Genomic DNA, 18,068 nt, shown 5'->3' on the forward strand with positions numbered 1-18,068 from the left:
TATACATCATTTCACAGTATACTAATAAATAGCAGATTTTTTTCATATAGGATCTCAATTCTTCATCACAGATAAAGATCTCTGGCTGGCTGGCTGCATAGGTGGTATAAAATCTTAGTCTATGCAGGCCACGCTTGGATTTGAAGTCCTCGAAGTCCAAAATGGCATGCTGACTTGGCAAAGTGGTTCCTACGGTGGTGCAGACCTTCTGGAACAAGCCACTGGCACAGGCATACAGCCAGACACCCAGTCACCTTAAGGCGACTTTATCTGCACCATACGTGTCTTCCATCTGCTCCAAAGAGATTTAAATTCATTAGCTGTGAAGCCTAAGACCTCTACAATCTTTTACAGATTAAACAAATAATTAACATAAACTCTTATCTTTTACAGACAACATATCTAGAGTTACATATACAGCAGTTGGTAAGGATCTCCTAAGAGAGAGGATACAAATAAAGTAGTAAAACCCAGCATTAAGAGGTAACGGTGGAGTGGAGGGAGAGAGCAGGCTGTCTCCTTAGGGGGAGAGTAATTGTGAGTGTGTAGCAAGGTGTATATGGGTTTTTGTGTGAGAGACTGACTTGATTTATAAACTTTCACTTAAAGCACAATAAAAATTATTGAATAAAAAAGAGAGAGAGAACGGTGGGAAAGCAGAAATGCCTACCTTTTCAGGCAGATGAAGGATGGTGTGCTCCCCTGCACCAAAGTGTGAGAGTGATTTATATGCAGCATTTGCAACAACTGGGTCCTGGATGGGGGTAAAAGAAAAGAAAACAAACAAAAGGAAAGACATACATTAAATATCAAGTTTGGAAGAAGAAAAATAACCTTCCTCCACCAGCCTCAAGGTTTTATAATTAGTGCTTTAGGAGTGGTATCCAAGTCTTGCTTCAGCCAAAAGGATATATACTAGCAACCTCAGAAATGAGATTAGGGAATATTATCCTCATTCCTAAAACAAATAGGAAGGAAGGAGGGAAAGGACCAGAGGTGGGGGATAAGAATAAATGGGAAAAATTACTGCATTAAACAATTTTCTGGAGAACATGTTCCAGTTTCAAAACAGAAAGAAAATACCACTGGGTACAGGATTAGAAGCACTAAATTTTTATCCTAGTTTGGACATTAAACATAAAGGAACTCATAACTGCTCAGGTTCCCACTAGGTAAAATGGTTTAGTGGAAGGGGTATGAGGGTTAAGAGTCTGACAGGCCTGGGTTTCAGCTCTGTTTCTCCACTTACTAACGGGGCAAGTTAGACTTTTGGAATTTAAGCTCCTTCACCCATGAGATGGGTATAACGCCACTTAAACCCTCTTCTCTATATTACTCCTTGATTGGAAAAGGCATCTAAAAATGGACTGAACTTTTTTGTTTATTCGGTACGCTTCTTGGTGGGGGAAGGAGCAAAACAGAAAAGGGAAAGGGCCATATAAAAATACGAGATCATGGCAACAGTCCTTCACATTTGTCAGATTCACAAAGTATTAAAAGCTCTCTTTATGGCAAAAATTTGTTAATGTGCCTAAATTGAGAATAATTTTTAAAACCTAAACTTATTAATAGTCACAATTTTTTAAAATCTTGAATTCATCATTTCAAAGGAGTTATATCTTTTATTCTAAGTCTCATTTCACAATTCTTTTCCCAGATTTGTTTTGTTTCACTGAAACCCCATGTGACAGTACCTTGTTTTGAGTGTGAGTCCAGAGGAAGCTGAGGACTTGAACTTTAAAATTCTGAAAAGTCAGCAAACAACAGAATACGTTAAAAAGAAAAAAAATTCAGTCACTTTAAAAATTATACCAGTAATTGAATTAATCTGTATTTACTCATCATTCACAAAATGAAAATACTTAGACCCATAATCTAAACACATGGCTATTTTAAACACTTTGAGATGTTAAGATTATTACATTTGTAAGTCTAACCAATTCTTACTGACCTCCTCAGGTCCTAGCACAAATGTCACTACCCTACCCTCTTTCATGCCGCTGTTCCAGATCCCCTACCCAGGAGAGAGTTCTCTCTTCCCTAAACTCCCATAACCCAACCCAGTGCCGTCGTACCTTAGCATCTGGTATGACAATCTACGTGTGTGTGTGTGCGTGTGTGTGCGTGTGTGTGTGGTTCGCTAGTTACCAGACTGTATACTCTTTAGTGCAGTGACTGTGTCTTTTTCATTTCAAAGGCCTAGACCACAGAGCCTAGAACAGTTCCTCAAAGATGACAAATATTTAATATATAGGTTGAACATAAAATGCTCGTTGTCTTCTAGTACTCAGTGTCCCCTTCATTTTAGTCACATCTAACTTCTTGTTCTTCTAAATCATATTAGGTTCTTGTATATTCCCTTGGTTTTGCACATTATATTCCCCAAAACTTCAACGGGAAGCAACATTTTACTAATTCTTCACAGACCAAGTCAAGAGTACCATTACACTCCTTTGATTAACTACACTCATCAAGTGTTATTATAATTATCATTGCATCTCCTTTCCCAACATGGAGCTTCTGGAGGGACAGGACTAACAACATGGTATAATGGAAAAATATAGACTGGGGAGTTAGGAAGTCCTGAGTTCAGACAACAGCTTTCCATTTAGTAACTACAATCTTGGTCAAGTTACTTGCCTGGCACATAGCAGATATTCAATAAATATTTGTTTAATGAATGAATGAATCTCTAAAAACCCAAATTTCTCTAGCTATAAAATGAAAGATAATACCTTTCTATCAAATATTAGAACTAATTGGTATAAAGTAACTAGAATAGTGCTGGGAATGTAATAACCCACTGGTGTCGAGTCGATTCTGATGCATAGCGACCCCACAGGACAGAGTAGAACTGCCCCATAGGGTTTCCAAGGACTGCCTGGTGGATTCGAACTGCTGATCTTTTGGTTAGCAACCATAGCTCTTAACCATTATGCCACCAGGGTTTCCAGGAATGTAAAGGTACTCAAAAAAATAGGACTATTAGTATTTATTAATATCTCTAAGACTTAGTACAGTTTTAATAAATATATTATGAATGAAGAACTAAGCACTGTGCAAAGCAATTCAGAGAATACCCTGTAATTGAAACATGGACTCTTATTTTCAACAAGTGTATGGTTCAATGGAAAAAAATATATATGTATACACATATTATTAGTATACGTATACACTATTGTGTAGGCATAACAATGTGTATGCATAATAATATTAGTATACATGTTATTGTTGTTAGGTGGCCATCGAGTCACTTCTGACTCATAGTGACCCTAAAGCACAGAGTAGAGCTGCCCCATAAGGTTTCCAAGGAGCTATCGGTGGATTTGAACTGCTAATCTTTTGGTTATCAGGCGAGTTCTTAACCACTACACAACCAGGGCAAATAGAAATAAATGTCCTGAGAGTAGTATAAAGTACTTTAGAAACAACGGACTCCTGCTTGCAGATAAATCCCCAAAGTTTGGAAGGAGTTAGACCAATCCTTTATTTTCTAAAAGAAGTTTTAAAATTAGAGATGAAAAAGAAGGTAATTCTAGAGAGAGGGAATGACATAAACCAAGGACAAGAAGTAAAAAAAAAGTCTGGAGGTAGCTATAGCAAACTTCGGAAACCGTGGTGGCATAGTGGTTAACTGCTATGGCTGCTAATCAAAACATCGGCAGCTCGAATTCACCAGGTGCTCCTTAGAAACTCTATGGGGCAGTTCTACTCTGCCCTATAGGGTGGCTATGAGTCGGAATTGAGACTACAAATGGTTTAGTTTTCTTGGAGTGCAGAGTGCAGAAAAGTGGACTGAGGCCAGGTTCTGGAAGGCTTTATAGGCTGGGCTAGCACAACGTCCTCAGGTACCCAGGTATAGCAATGATGATTTGGGAGGATTAACTTCACCTCTGGCATACATCTGAACAAATTCTAAGCAGGTAAAAGACAACAAATTATCTAAACAAAGAGGGGGAAGGTGAAGTGAGGGGGAGAGAAAGAAGAGAGACAGAAAGGAAAAAAGAGAGAGAGATGTCTCCCTCTACCGTTTTGCTCACTTCTGCTTCCATGGGGACTATGCTTACTAAAAGGAGCCCCCCCACTAGAAGAGAAAGGATGGACGGAATAGCACCAAAGCAGTCTGTGTGAAGAAGAGAGGAATCCTAACATTATGGAGGCATGAAGATAAATCAAAATAAGATGTCAGTGAAAAAGAATATAAAATCTGAAAGAAACAAAGCAAAACAAAAAAACCCCTAATTCACAGCCCTGGGTAAGCAAACAAAAGAAACTATCATACAAACCACTTCATAAATTAGTCTGTAATTAAATCTGAACAACTTAAAGTACATGCAATACAAAGTATGTAATTTCAATCCTTGAAGACAAAAAATAAATATACACAACATGCCCTTACCTTAGTTTTTAGTCTTAGTTTATCAGCAGCCCTGTAAACTCTCTGACTACATAAGAGCAAGTACCTGTGAACCAAACCAAAAACCAAACCCATTGCCGTTGAGTCAATTCTGACTCATAGCGACCCTATAGGACAGAGTAGAACTGTCCCATAGAGTTTCCAAGGAGCGCCTTGTGGATTTGAACTGCCGGCCTTTTGGTTAGCAGCCGTAGCTCTTAACCACTATGCCATCAAGGTTTCCATACCTGTGAACAGCAGCCATAAAAATGACTCCTGGTGCACTATCTGCTCTAGGAGTCACAAATTGATTCTTTCTCTAATACCCTAAATCAAAAGCCCAAATGTGAGAATAAACTTATGATCCTCTTTATTCATTCACGTATTTATTCCATAACCACTTACTCAACATATATTATGTACCAGACACTGTGCTAGGTACTGTATCTTCAGTAAGGATGAACTTGATTTTATTCCTTGTGCAGCATTTACAATGATTAGAAGTATTATCTTATAATCCAGTCTAATCATATGATCTGAAACACATAGGGGACTATTACTGAAACCTTATGGAGTGGTATTTTATCAAAGACTGTGAAGCACTAAACCAAAATAAAAGTTCACCAAGACTGCAAGTAAAAATCAGTTGCTCCTTTTTGAAGAAAAGGCAAAAAGGTAAATATGAAAGGGAATATGGCTGATAAATTAGAGACATAAATACAATTCACCACCCTCTAACTCCTCATTTCACTGGAACAAGAGGTAACTGAAGAAAATGTTAAACAGTACTGCATGAATCTTACAGAAAAGACTGTTCCATTAAGTGCTTCAACTCATCTCAGTGACAAAACTGAGTAAATTATAAAATTATTTTCCTCTCCAAAGACAGCTGGATTTTGCAATGGTCTTTATTTAAAATTATAGATGATATTTAAAAAATATATGAACTAACATGTAAAATCAAATCTCTATGGCAGGCCCAGAACAACTAGATGGTGCCCAGTTACCATCACCAACTGCTCTGGCAGGGTTCACAATAGAATGTCCTGGAGAGAGCAGGGGAAAAAATGCAGAACAAAATTCAAATTCACACACACACATACAGACCGGGCTTGTTGGTCTGACAGAGGCTGGAGAAACCCCAACAGTATGGCCCCTGGACACACTTTTAATTCAGTACTGAAGTTACTCCCGAGGTTCACCCTTCAGCCAAAGATTTGACAGGTCTATAGGGCAAATAGAAACCCTGGTGGAGTACTGGTTAAAAGCTATGGCTGCTAACCAAAAGGTCGGCAGTTCAAATCTACCAGGCATGCCTTGGAAACTCTATGGGGCAGTTCTACTCTGTCCTATAGGGTTGCTATGAATTGAAATCAACTCGATAGCAATGGGTGGGTTTATAGGGTAAATACATAAGGAACATGCTTTGTAGTTCAACTCATGCATAGGAGACTAATGGGCACACCAGCCCAAAAGCAAAGACAAGAAGGCAGGAAGAGATAGAAAAACTGGATGAATAGACAGGGAACCTGGGGTGGAAAAGGGGAGAGTGTTGACACATCATGAGGTTGGCAACCAATGTCACAAAACAATTTGTGTATTAACTGCTTAATGGGAAACTAATTTGTCTTGTAAACTTTCACCTAAAGCACAATTAAAAAATAAAGAAAGTAAAAAAAAAAAAAAAAAATCTCTGCAGCAAAGTTAGATGCAAAACACAACTGACAATATACCAATATAGAGGGCATCTAGTCTGCCCTCCCTTTGTTAAAGTCTTTGTAAGTTATTTATAGAACTTAAAACATTGACAAAATCAATTTAAATTATCAGCCTTATGAATTCTATGATTTTAGAAATACTATTTTGAACATACTGACTTTTTAAAATCTCAGTTATAACTGTCATAATAGAACACATTAGCATTAAATTTGTTACTTGGCAAGTGAGAAAACTTGGTATCTTTTATGTAAATAAGTCTTAAAGACACAGAATTGATAAATGTAGATAATATCCTACTCCTAATGGTCCACAAGATATTAACATGTTCTCAGACCAAAAATTCAAAAGGATTTTTGGGAAATAAAGATTACAGTTATTCCAAAAGTTATAACACCACACAGATCTTTCCAATATAGAAACAGGGACCTTGTCGAGTTCCAAATGCGTACCTCATATTCAGCTGTGTTGACTGTTAAGGAAGGAACCAGAGAAAAGAGTTCACTGAGGGTCTTTAAAATGAGAGGTCTCCTGTCACAGCTCAGCTTTGGGGAGAGAGCGTTCCAAGTAGAGCGAATACAAACAACCTGTGAAGTAATCAAAAAAGAGTCAATGCCTAAAGAAATCCCAACTCACACAAGAAGCCAGTAGTTAAGAGCACCGACTTATCAGAAAGCTTAAGAACAAGAACAGTCCCAGAAGTTAAGATTTGATAAGGGACCACCTCTCAGAAGAAATTATTTAAACTGACATAGATTGTTGAAGAAGAACCAGCCAGCCTCACAAAATTGCTTGTTTTACTACTTTGTTTTGGTTAAACAAAGAAATCAATCAAAATCAATCAATCAAACAATCTCTCTCTCTCCATTCCTCCCCCATTCTACAAAAGACCCATCAAATTAACTCCAGATTACTATATTACTATTGTCCAAGAAACATTCCCTGAAACAAAGAAAGATGAGATAATTCTAGAACATTTCTAAAGTCACAGTTCTTATAGTTTTTTCAGCCCTGCTGGAACTACATCACTACTGAGAAAACTGGAATGTTACTTTATGCAAATCTAGCACTCTTAAACCACCTTACAAGATTTTAAAGGAGACAGGAGAATAATAGCATTATTTTAAATAACAAGATGTTGTTTTTAAAGTTACTTATTTAGTAAGAGGCTGTTAAATAACAAGATAAAACTAAGGCTCTCCTACCCCAATGACATTTCATTTTCGACCTGACCCAATGTCCTCGAACCTAAGTATTCTTAGTTTACTTCAACATCGGGTTTTATGGATATTGGAATGTCTTTGTAAGTTCAATTCCAACTATAACAGAAAATCTCTTCACTTATACATGTCTCATTAAAATTTAAAAACTCAGATAGGCAGGAAGAGTGCCAGAACAAATTAGCAGATGGTTTAACAAGGATTAATTTTTCGAATATACTTCAATCTCGTCTCCAATACTCTACGGCTGCAATTAAAACACACAGAATTTAGCTCCATCTACAAACAAAAATTATTTAGAAAAACTACATGCAGCAGTAAGTAAAAAGATGTGAGAAGTAAAAGAATTATATATATTTGTTGTTGTTTTTGTTAGGTGCTGTCCAGACTATTCTGGCTCATATCCACCATACGTCCAACAGAACAAAACACTGCCTGGTCCCGTGCCTTCCTAACAATCAATGTTATGCTTGAGTCCAGTGTTGCAGTCACTGTGTCAATCCATCTTGCTGAGGGTCTTTGACTTTTTCTACAACCCTCTACCAAGCATAACGTCTGTCCTTCTCCAGAGACTAGTCCCTCCTGATAACACCCTCAAAGTATATGAGATGAAGTCTTGCCATTCTTGCTTCTAATGAGCATCCTGGCTGTACTTCCAAGACAGATTTGTTCATTCTTTTGGCAGTTCATGGTATATTCAATATTCTTTGCCAATGCCATAATTCAAAGGCATCAATTCTTCTTCAGTCTTCCTTATTCATTGCCCAGATTTAGCATGCATATGAGGCAACTGAAAATACCATGGCTTGGGTCCGGTGCACCATAGTCCACAAAGTTACATCCTTGCTTTTCAAAACTTTAAAGAGGTCTTTTACAGATTTGCCCAATGTAATACATCATTTGATTTCTTCACTGCTGCTCCATGGGATGCAAAAACGAAAACCTTGACAACTTCAGTATTTTCTCTGTTTCTCATGATGTTGCTTATTGGTCCAGTTGTGAGAATTTTGGTTTTCTTTATGTTGAGGTGTAATCCACACTGAAGGCTATAGTTTTTGATCTTCAGCTGTAAGTGCTTCAAATCCCCTTCACTTTCAGCAAGAAAGTCTGTCACCTCCAAAATACAGGTTGTAATCAGTATTCCTCCAATCCTAATGCCACCTTTTTCATACAGTACAAATCTCGGATTATTTGCAAAGCAGAGAAACTGAATAAATTTGGTGAAAGGATACAACCCTGGTGTAACCTTTGCTGATTTTAAACCAAGCAGTATCCCCTTGTTCTGCTCAAACTACTGCCTCATGAGCACAATTAAGTGTTCTGGAATTTTCATTCTTCACAATGTTATCCACAATTTGTTACGATTCACACAGCTGAATGCCTTCGTGTAGTCAATAAAACACAGGTAAACATCCTTCTGGTATTCTCTGCTTTCGGCCAGGATCCATCTAACATCAGCAGTGATATCCCTTGTTCCATGTCCTCTTCTGAATCCTGCTTGAATTTCTGGCAGTTCCCTGTTGATGTACTGCTGTGGCCACTTTTGAATGATCTTCAGCAAAATTTTACTGGTGTGTGATATTAATGATAGTGCTCAATAATTTCCACATTCTGGTGGATCGCCTTTCTTGGGAATGGACACAAATATGGAGCTCTTCCAGTCAGCTGGCCAGGCAGCTGTCCTCCAAATTTCTTGGCATTGAAGAGTGAGCACCTCCAGTGCTGTATCCGTTTATTTGAACATCTCAACTGATATTCTGTCAATTCCTGGAGACTTGTTTTGTGCCTGTGTTTTCAGTGCAGCTTGGACTTCATTCAATACCATCAGTTCTTAATCAAATGCTACCTCCTGATATGGCTGAAAGTTGACCAATTCTTTTTAGTACAGTGACTGTGTATTCCTTCCATCTTCTTTTGATGCTTCCTGTGTTGTTCAATATTTTGCCCATAGAATCCTTCAGTTTTACAAACCAAAACTTGAATTTTTTCTTCAGTTCTTTCGGCTTGCGAAATACTGAGAACATTCTTCCCTTTTGGATTTCTAAGCACAGGTCTTTACACATTTCATTATGATAGTTTAGTCTTCTCAAGCCGCTCTTTGAAATCTTCTGCTCGACTCTTTTACTTCATTATTTCTTCCATTCACTTTAGCTACAATAGCAAGTATCAGAGTCTCTTCTGACATCCATTTTGGTCTTTTCTTTCTTTCCTGTCTTTTTAATGACCTTTTGCTTTCTTCAGGTGTGATGTCCTTAATGTCATCGCACAACTCATCCAGACTTCGGTCATTAGTGTTGAATGTGTTAAATCTATTTTTGAGATGGTCTCTAAATTCAGGTGGGATATATTCAAGGCCATACTTTGGCTCTTGTGGACTTGTTTTAATTTTCTTCAGTTTCAGCTTGAACTTGTATAGGAGCAATTGAGGGTCTGTTCTGCAGTTGGCCCCTGGCCTTGTTCTGACTGATGATATTGAGCCTTTCCATCATCTCTTTCCACAGACGTAGTTGATTTGATTCCTGTGTCTTCCATCTGATGAGGTTCATATGGATAGTCAATGTTTATGTTGGTGAAAAAAGTATTTGCAATGAAGAAGTCATCAGTCTTGCAAAATTCTATTACGCAATTTCAGGTGTCGTTTCCATCACCAAGGCCATATTTTTCAACTAGTAATCCTTGTTTCCAACTTCTGCATTCCAATCACCAGTATTTATCAATACATCTTGATGGCATGTTAGATCAATTTCAGACTGCAAAAATTGGCGAAAATCTTCAATTTCTTCATCTTTGTCCTCAGTGGTTAGTGTGTTAATTTGAACAATAGTCAAATTAGCTGATTTTCCTTGTAGGCATGTGGATATTATCCTATCATTGACAGTGTACTTCAGGATAGATACTGAAGTGTTCTTTTTAACAATGAATGCAACACCATTCCTCTTCAATTTGTCATTGCCTGCATAGTAGACCATATGGTTGTCCAATTCAAAATGGCCAACACCAGTCCATTTCACCTCACTAATGCCTAGGATATTGATCTTTATGCATCTCATTCCATTTTTGATGACTTTCAATTTTTCCAGTATTAATGGATCTTTGCATCTGTTTCATCTCATTGTGAGTCCTGCCACATCAGAAAATGAAGGTCCCGAAAGCTTGACTCCATCCATGTCATTAAGGTCAACTCTACTGAGGAGGCAGCTCTTCTCCAGTGGTATTTTGAGTGCTTTTGAACTTGAGGGGCTCATCTTCTGGCACTATATCAGACTATGTTCTGCTGCTATTCATAAGGTTTTCACTGGCCATTTTTTTCAGAAGTAGACCACCAGGTCCTTCTTCCTAGTTTGTCTTAGTCTGGAAGCTCCACTGAAACCTGTCCACCATAGATGACCCTGCTAGTATTGGAAATACCAGTGGCATTGCTTCCAGCATCCCAGCAACATACAAGCCACCACAGTATGACAAACTAACAGAGAAGTGGTGGCATATACACTTAAGTACACAGATTAAGTAGCGGTTCAAGAGAGAACATAGCAGTAGGGTATTTAATTTTATAAATACAATATTTTTTGTGTATTTGGTGAAAGTTTACACAGCAAACTAGATTCCCATTTAACAATTTCTATACATATTGTTCAGTGACATTGGTTACATTTTTCACAATGTGTCAAATATTCTCATTGTTTCCATTCTGGTTCTTCTGTTTCCATTAATTCTTGCCGCCCCCTCCCCCGACCTTCTCATCTTTGCTTTAGGGTAAATGTTGACCATGTGGTCTCATATAAATGATTATTTAGAAAAGCAACAGTACTCATGTATGATATAGTTTATCTTATGAGCCAATCTGTTATTCAGCTGAAAGGTGACCTCTGGGAGTGGCTTCAGTTCCAAGTTTATAGGGTATCTCAGGGCAACAGTCTCGGAGGTTCCCCTAGTTTCTATCGGTCCAGTAAGTCTGGCCTTCTTTAGGAATTTGAGTTTTATTCTACATTTCTCTCCCATTCTATCTAGAACTATATATTGGTCAGAACGATTGGCAGTGGTATAGGCCCTATCTAGCTATTCTGTTCTCAGGATAGATGAGGCTGTGGTTCATATGGGCTATTAGTCCTCAGACTAGTTTCTTCTTTGAGTCTTTAGTTTCCTTCTTTCTCTTTTGCTCCAGATGAGTACAGACCAATGGCTGTATCTTACATGGCCACTCACAAGCCTTTAAGACCCCAGGCTCTCCTCAGCAAGCTAGGATGTAGAACATTAGCTTCAGATTTATGAACTACATGTTATGCCAAACCGAGTTATCCTATGAGACTATGTCCAAAGCCTTCGAACCCAGTAAACCAATCCCATGAGGTATTTGTTTCGTTCTGTCTAGGAAGTATACATAACTGTGCCCTGTTATGGATTGAACTGTGTTCCCCCAAAATGTATGTCAACTTGGCTAGGCCATGATTTCCAGTATTGTGTGGTTGACCTCCGTTTTGTGATATAATTTTCCTGTGCATTGTAAATCCTAATCTTTGCCTGTGGTTAATGAGGCAAGGTAATATTACAGAGGATTAGGGTGGAATGCAACAACCTCACTCAGGTCACAGCCCTGATCCAATGTAAGGGGAGTTTCCCTGGGGGTGTGGCCTGCATCGCCTTGTATCTTACAAGAGATAAAAGGAGGGGGAAGTGAGCAGAGGGTTAGGGAGCTCCTACCACCAGGAAAGAAGAGCTAGGAGTGGAGCGTGTTCTTAAGATCCAAGGTCCCTGCTCTGAGAAGCTCCTAGACCAGGGGAAGATTGATGACCAGGACCTTCCCCCAGAGCTGACAGAGAGAGGCCTTCCCCTGGAGCTGGTGCCCTGAATTTGGATTTCTAGCCCCCTCAACTGTGAAGGAATAAATTTGTTTGTTAAAGCCATCGACTTGTGGCATTTCTGTTATAGCAGCACTAGATAACTAAGACATGCCCCCTATGTACTTTATTTTATAAATATGAATACACAGTACATATAGCATACAAAAACATGTATATACATATGCCTACAGATACACCTATACATGCACACCCATATACTCACATGTGCCTTCCTATAAACATATATGCATATATATATATATATATCTACTTTTGTAACCACACACTTTTTTGTTGTTGTTGTTATTACTTATTTTTTTCAAAATTGTATATGGTATATCATTCACCAAAATCATCTTATTCTTGTGCACTTCTCAGTGTCATCATTTAGCTTCATCAAGTTGTATAGACTTCACCCATATTCCGTAAGTACAGCCTTTCCCATCACCCAAAATAATCTAGAAAGTGATTCCCTCTTCCTTTCCCTCCCATCCCTGGTAACCACCAAAGAATGTTGGTTTCTCTATGTATACCCTGTTTAAAAAGTGAGACCATACAATATTTGTCCTTTTGTGATTGACTTATTTCACTCAGCATATGTCCTCCAGATTCATCCATGTCATCGTCATTATTTAGATCTGTCATAGCATTTCAACACATGTATGTACCACAATTTGTTCATTCATTCATCCACTGTTGGGCACTTCAGTTGCTTCTATCTTTTTGCGATTGTGAATAATGCTACAATGAACACCGGTGTACACATGTCTATTTCTGTCATTGCCTGCCCTTATACCTCTTATACACAGATATCCCTCACTTTTCAAAAGTTTGCTTTATGTTACTTCACTTTTACAAAAGACCTACATTAGTACCTGTTTTTGTTAACCGAAAGAAATCCAAAGAGGACTTTTCTTTTATGAAAAGGCAAAAAGCTGAGATATTGTTTAGCATTTGTTTTGCTGCAAGACATTAAAGAGGCAGCGCATACTCTGAGCAACAAGAGAGACATCACCAAGCTCCTTCCCTGGGAACTGCATCTCATATGTTAGTGTCATTTTAGGTTTTATGTGTTATTTGCTATGATTTCATAGGTTATTTTTGGGGTATGGGGACATTCAAAATTTTTTCCCATATAAATTAATGATAAATTCTTCTTTGCTTTCTGTCATTTTGGCTTGCGAAAGGTTTCCTACGAACTCTCTACTTTCAGACAGCAGAATAAACCTGTATACCTAGGAGTGGGATTGCTGGATCATAAAGTATTTCTATTCCTAGCTTTTTGAGGAGGCATTATACCATTCTCCATAGTGGCTATGCCATTTCACAATCCCATCGGTACTGTGTAAGAGTTCCAATTGACCCACAACCTCACCAGCATTTGTTATTTTCTGTTTTTTGCATCAGCGTCATTTTTGCAGGGGTGAGAGGGTATCTCTTTGTAGTTTTGATTTGCATCTCTCGAATGGCTAATGATCACAAGCATCTTTTCATGTGTTTGTTGGCCACCTGATGTTGTCTTTGGTAAAGTGTTTGTTCATGTCCTTTGCCCATTTTTGACTGGATTAGTTGCCTTTTTGTTGCTGAGTTGTGTTGTTTTTTATGTATTGCAGAGATTAGATCTTTATCAGATACATCTTTCCCAAAGGTTTTTTCCCAGTCTCTAGGTTCTCTTTTTACTCTTTTGATAAAGTCTTTTGATGAGCATAACTAGTTTACTTTTAGGAGGTTCTACTAATCTGTCTTCTGTTATTCTTGCATTTGTAGTTGTATTTGATAGTCTGTTTCTGTAAAAAATTAGGTCCCATAGTTTGTCCCTATGTTATCTTCCAGGAACTTTATAGTTTCGGCTTTAACATTTAGGTCTTTGATCCATTTTGACTTAGCTTTTGTGTATGGTGTAAGGTATGGATCCTGTTTCATTTTTCTGCAAATGGATGCCCAGTTTTGCCACCACCATTTGTTAAACTGACTGTTTCTTCTCCATTGAATAGTCTTTGACCACTTGTTGAAAATCAGCTGCCCATAGATGGGTAGATTTACTTCTGAGTTTTTAATTCTGTCCCACTGGTCTATGTGTCTGTCATTGTACCAGGCTATTTTGATTTCTGAGGCTGTGTGAGGCCTCCTATTTTCTTCTTCTTCTTGAATACTGCTTTGGCTTTTTGGGGCGTCTTTCCTTTCCAGATAAAGTTGGTGATTAGTTTTTCCATTTCAGAAAAGAATGGTGTTGGGATTTGGATCAGGACTGCCTTATATCTATAGATCACTTTGGGTAATACTGACATTTTCACAATGTTAAGTCTTCCAATCCATGAGTATGGAATGTTCTTCCATTTATGTATGTCTCTTTTAGTTTCTTGCAGTAATGTTTTACACTTTTCATTTTATGAGCCTTTTACATCCCTGGCTAGGTTTATTTCTAGATATTTTATCCTTTTAGGGGCTATTATAAACGGTATTGTTTTCTTGATTTCCTTTTTGGAGTTCTCTTTTTTAGTGAAGAGGAACCCAACTGGTTTTTTGCGTGCTGATCTTGTACCCTGCCATTTTGCTAAATCTTTCTATTAGATCTAATAGCTTTCTTATGAAGTCTCTGGGATATTCTATGTATAGGATCATGTCATCTGTGAATAGAAATAGTTTTACTTCTTCCTTTCCAATTTGGATACCCTTTATATCCCTTTCTTGCTTTACTGCTCTGGGTAGTACTTCCAGTACAATATTGAATAAGAGTAGTGATAATGGGCAATCTTGCCTCATTTTCATTCTCAAGGGGAAGGCTTTCATTCTTTCTCCACTGAGAATAACGCTGGTTGCTGTTTGTGCATGTATGCCCTTAGTTATTTTGAGGAATTTCCCTTCTATTCGTATTTTGCTGAGAGTTTTTACCAGGAAAGGGTGCTAGATTTTATCAAATGCCTTTTCTGCATCGATTGAGATGATCATGTGATTCTTTTCCTTTGTTTTATTTATGTGGGGAATTATGCTGACAGATTTTCTAATGTGGAACCACCCTTGCATTCCTGGTATGAATCCCACCTCATGATATATTATTTTTTTGAAAACAGAAAGATTATTTCTCAGATAACTTGGATTCAGTGCTTTTATTTCTTATCTTCTATTTTGCATCAAACAACAGAAAGATGATCTTTGATTCCCTAAGTGAAACAAACATTTTACGAAGGGGACTAGTATGTGTCAGGCATGATAGTAGGCATACGTACACAAAGAAGGAGCTTTAATACCACTGAGTGGATTCAAACCACCAACCTTTAGGTTAGTAGTCAAGCACAAACTGTTCGTGCCACCTAAGCCAGTTACTATCAAGTTGATTCTAACTCATAGCGACCCTATAGGACACAGTAGAACTGCTGCATAGGGTTGCCAATGAGAGACTGGTAGACTCGAACTGATGACATTTTGGTTAGCAGCTAACGTCTTAATCACTGTGCCATCAGGGCTCCTTGTGCCACCTAGAGTCCTAATATTACAAATAATCAGTGTGTGAAATAAAAAACTAATTCCTGAAAAGTTACCTATTTAACACCAAATACATATCCAGAGTGGTACACAGTACTAAGAAGAATAATAAAGTATAAAACATAATCATAACCCTTCAAAGCATTTACCACCTTACTGAAAAAGAAATGTGTAAAACTCTAAATTACTGGAAAATAAAAAGGTACATGCTTATATTCTGAACTGTTTTCAACAGAAACTAACTTCAAGGAAAATCCAAGGAGGAAAGCTATGTCAGTGGGTAGGAGACATCAGAGAGAGTATCAAGGGGTGGTCAGTCTTGAGATGAAACTTGAAATCCGGACAGAAATCAGGCAGACATGCCATGGGGAGATGGAAAGCATTAGTCAACACACACACGAAAAGCATATTTGAGGCATGGGTACCAGTGGGAAAAGCCAGGTGGATCACAGAGTAACTAGGATACTAGTTTGGAACAGAACTGAAAGGAAAAGGCAGCATTTAGAGATTCCTGAGCTGGCAGACAAACAAAATCAAAACGAAAAGATTCATCTGCCTCAAAGCAGTCATCTGCCTCTCTCTCTCTTAAATCCTATTACTCACTGGTCTCCAACACATAAACAATCTCCAAAGTTTTCAACAATCTTATGCTCAGAATACTCACCAATTGTTCATGTTTCTCCTCATTTAAAATATCGATCCAATTCCAATCTATGTTGTTCCAAACCTAGTTCAAATAGTACACCTCATTAACTTTTCTCTGCAAATTCAGGCCCTCATTTTATCCTTTTATTTCCTCTAACTTCTAACACTTAAAAGTCTGTGTTATCCAATTTAGCATTTAATTATATACTGTCTAGTATATTTTGGTATACGTAAGTTGTCCCCTCAACTAGACATTAAGTTCTTAAAGACAATGACCATGTCTAGCAATTCTCTTTCCCCACTCACGTACACGGTAGTGAGTATATAACAGATGATCAGTATTTAGCAACTACTGATGGCACTGGGACACTAAGAAACGGCAAGTCTGAGATTGAAAAGAAAAGAATTCAAAGAATTTGGGGAATGAACCAGAAACTGAGATATTTTAGGCCTAGAGACCTGGGTGAATAGTAGCAACATAAACAGGGATGGAAGCTGGAAGGCGCACATTTGCAGGAGATGGTGGATGGAGATGATGAGTTCATTTATGTTTAATTTTAGTTGATGGAAAGACAGCTAGAGAGAAATATCCTGTAGGAAAGAGAAAAAAAAAAAAAAGGTCTAGAGCTCAGATGTGAGGTTGGTCAACAACACTCAGCTTTGTCATTTAAATATTTGTATAAATTAACATACCATGAGGAAATGTTCTGATGTACTCTATGGGTCTATAAGATCTCTGGCCACCAATTACAGGAGTACAAAGTGGGCCCTTCCCTTTCCATTGGAGGTAGGGGAAGTCAGGCTACGTCCTCTAAGTATTCTCTAAAAAAAAATAAAAAACAAATCATCTTCTTGGCAAGGTTGAAAACCAATGTCTGAAATGGTATTCTATATGTGGACTATGGTAAAATATTCCAGAATTCCAGCCATGAGTCATAACCTTAAATGTGAGCAATGTATACTCACACGGGATATTTGTAATCCTTGGCTTGCCCATATAGTAACAAAAATGGAAAATCTCAGGTATAAAAGCCAGGTTTCTCTGACTCTACCCAACCCGGGCTGTTCTTGACTACATCTTATGAGATCTTCTGGCTCTAGAAGGCTCCTTGAATTGAACATATTCCCATCTTGCTATGACAGTCTCCTTGAGTTTGTGGATCTGATCCACTAGGCTTTTGACTCATGAAGTCTGTTGAACTATACCAGATCATGGTCCTGGCCTTACTCACTTATTCTTCCTCCACTGTTCACTATCCAATGACTAGTCTGTTTTCAAAGAAACAGATTGACTTCTGGTTCCAGCAATATGAAGGATCACACCTGAAATGACTGATAATACATACAATCTTACTAATTATAAAGCTGAGCTGAAAAGAAAGAAAAGAGAATACTAAGTACCAGAAACAAAGAGGGAAACGCTTGCACAGAGACTACAGGTATTGTGAGGAAGTTGTTAGTTTCCATAACCTAACGACATGGATTTTAAATGTCAACAAACAGGAGAAAGGATCATTAGCCTACAGAAGGCATGGAGTTGAAACTGAAACTCTCGTGTAAAACCAGGGCCCTTAATGGACTGTACCCTTGGTGTAATGGTTGAATTAGAAACCCTTCAACTGAGAAATTCACATATAAACTGGTGGACAGCTGGGGATATTCCTAGGGCACCCGGACCACTCAGGAAAGATACTCCCATGAGACATACCTCAAAGGATTCTCATCGGAAAAAAAAAAAACAAAAAACAAGCCCTTCTAAAAATACATTTA

General features: G+C 38.0%; 1 protein-coding gene across 13 annotated transcripts in view; it reads right to left on the minus strand.

Moving 5' to 3' along the window:
* Nucleotides 1-18,068, minus strand: part of FOCAD (focadhesin) — a 324,750-nt gene that overhangs the window by 127,652 nt on the left and 179,030 nt on the right. For 12 of the 13 annotated variants that reach the window (XR_010322852.1, XM_064290441.1, XM_064290437.1 and 9 more), the window contains 3 exons: nt 6,565-6,699; nt 1,695-1,745; nt 671-754 (listed from right to left, as the gene is read on the minus strand). Coding sequence is in view for 12 of the 13 variants with exons in the window: in XM_064290441.1 (XP_064146511.1) it covers nt 671-754; nt 1,695-1,745; nt 6,565-6,699 (270 nt within the window). In the remaining variant the exon portion in view is untranslated. The remainder of the gene's footprint in view (nt 1-670; nt 755-1,694; nt 1,746-6,564; nt 6,700-18,068) is intronic. The other variant, XM_064290442.1, reaches the window with a different exon arrangement.

This window comes from Loxodonta africana, chromosome 9, assembly GCF_030014295.1.
Source record: "Loxodonta africana isolate mLoxAfr1 chromosome 9, mLoxAfr1.hap2, whole genome shotgun sequence".
Lineage (NCBI taxonomy): Eukaryota > Metazoa > Chordata > Mammalia > Proboscidea > Elephantidae > Loxodonta > Loxodonta africana.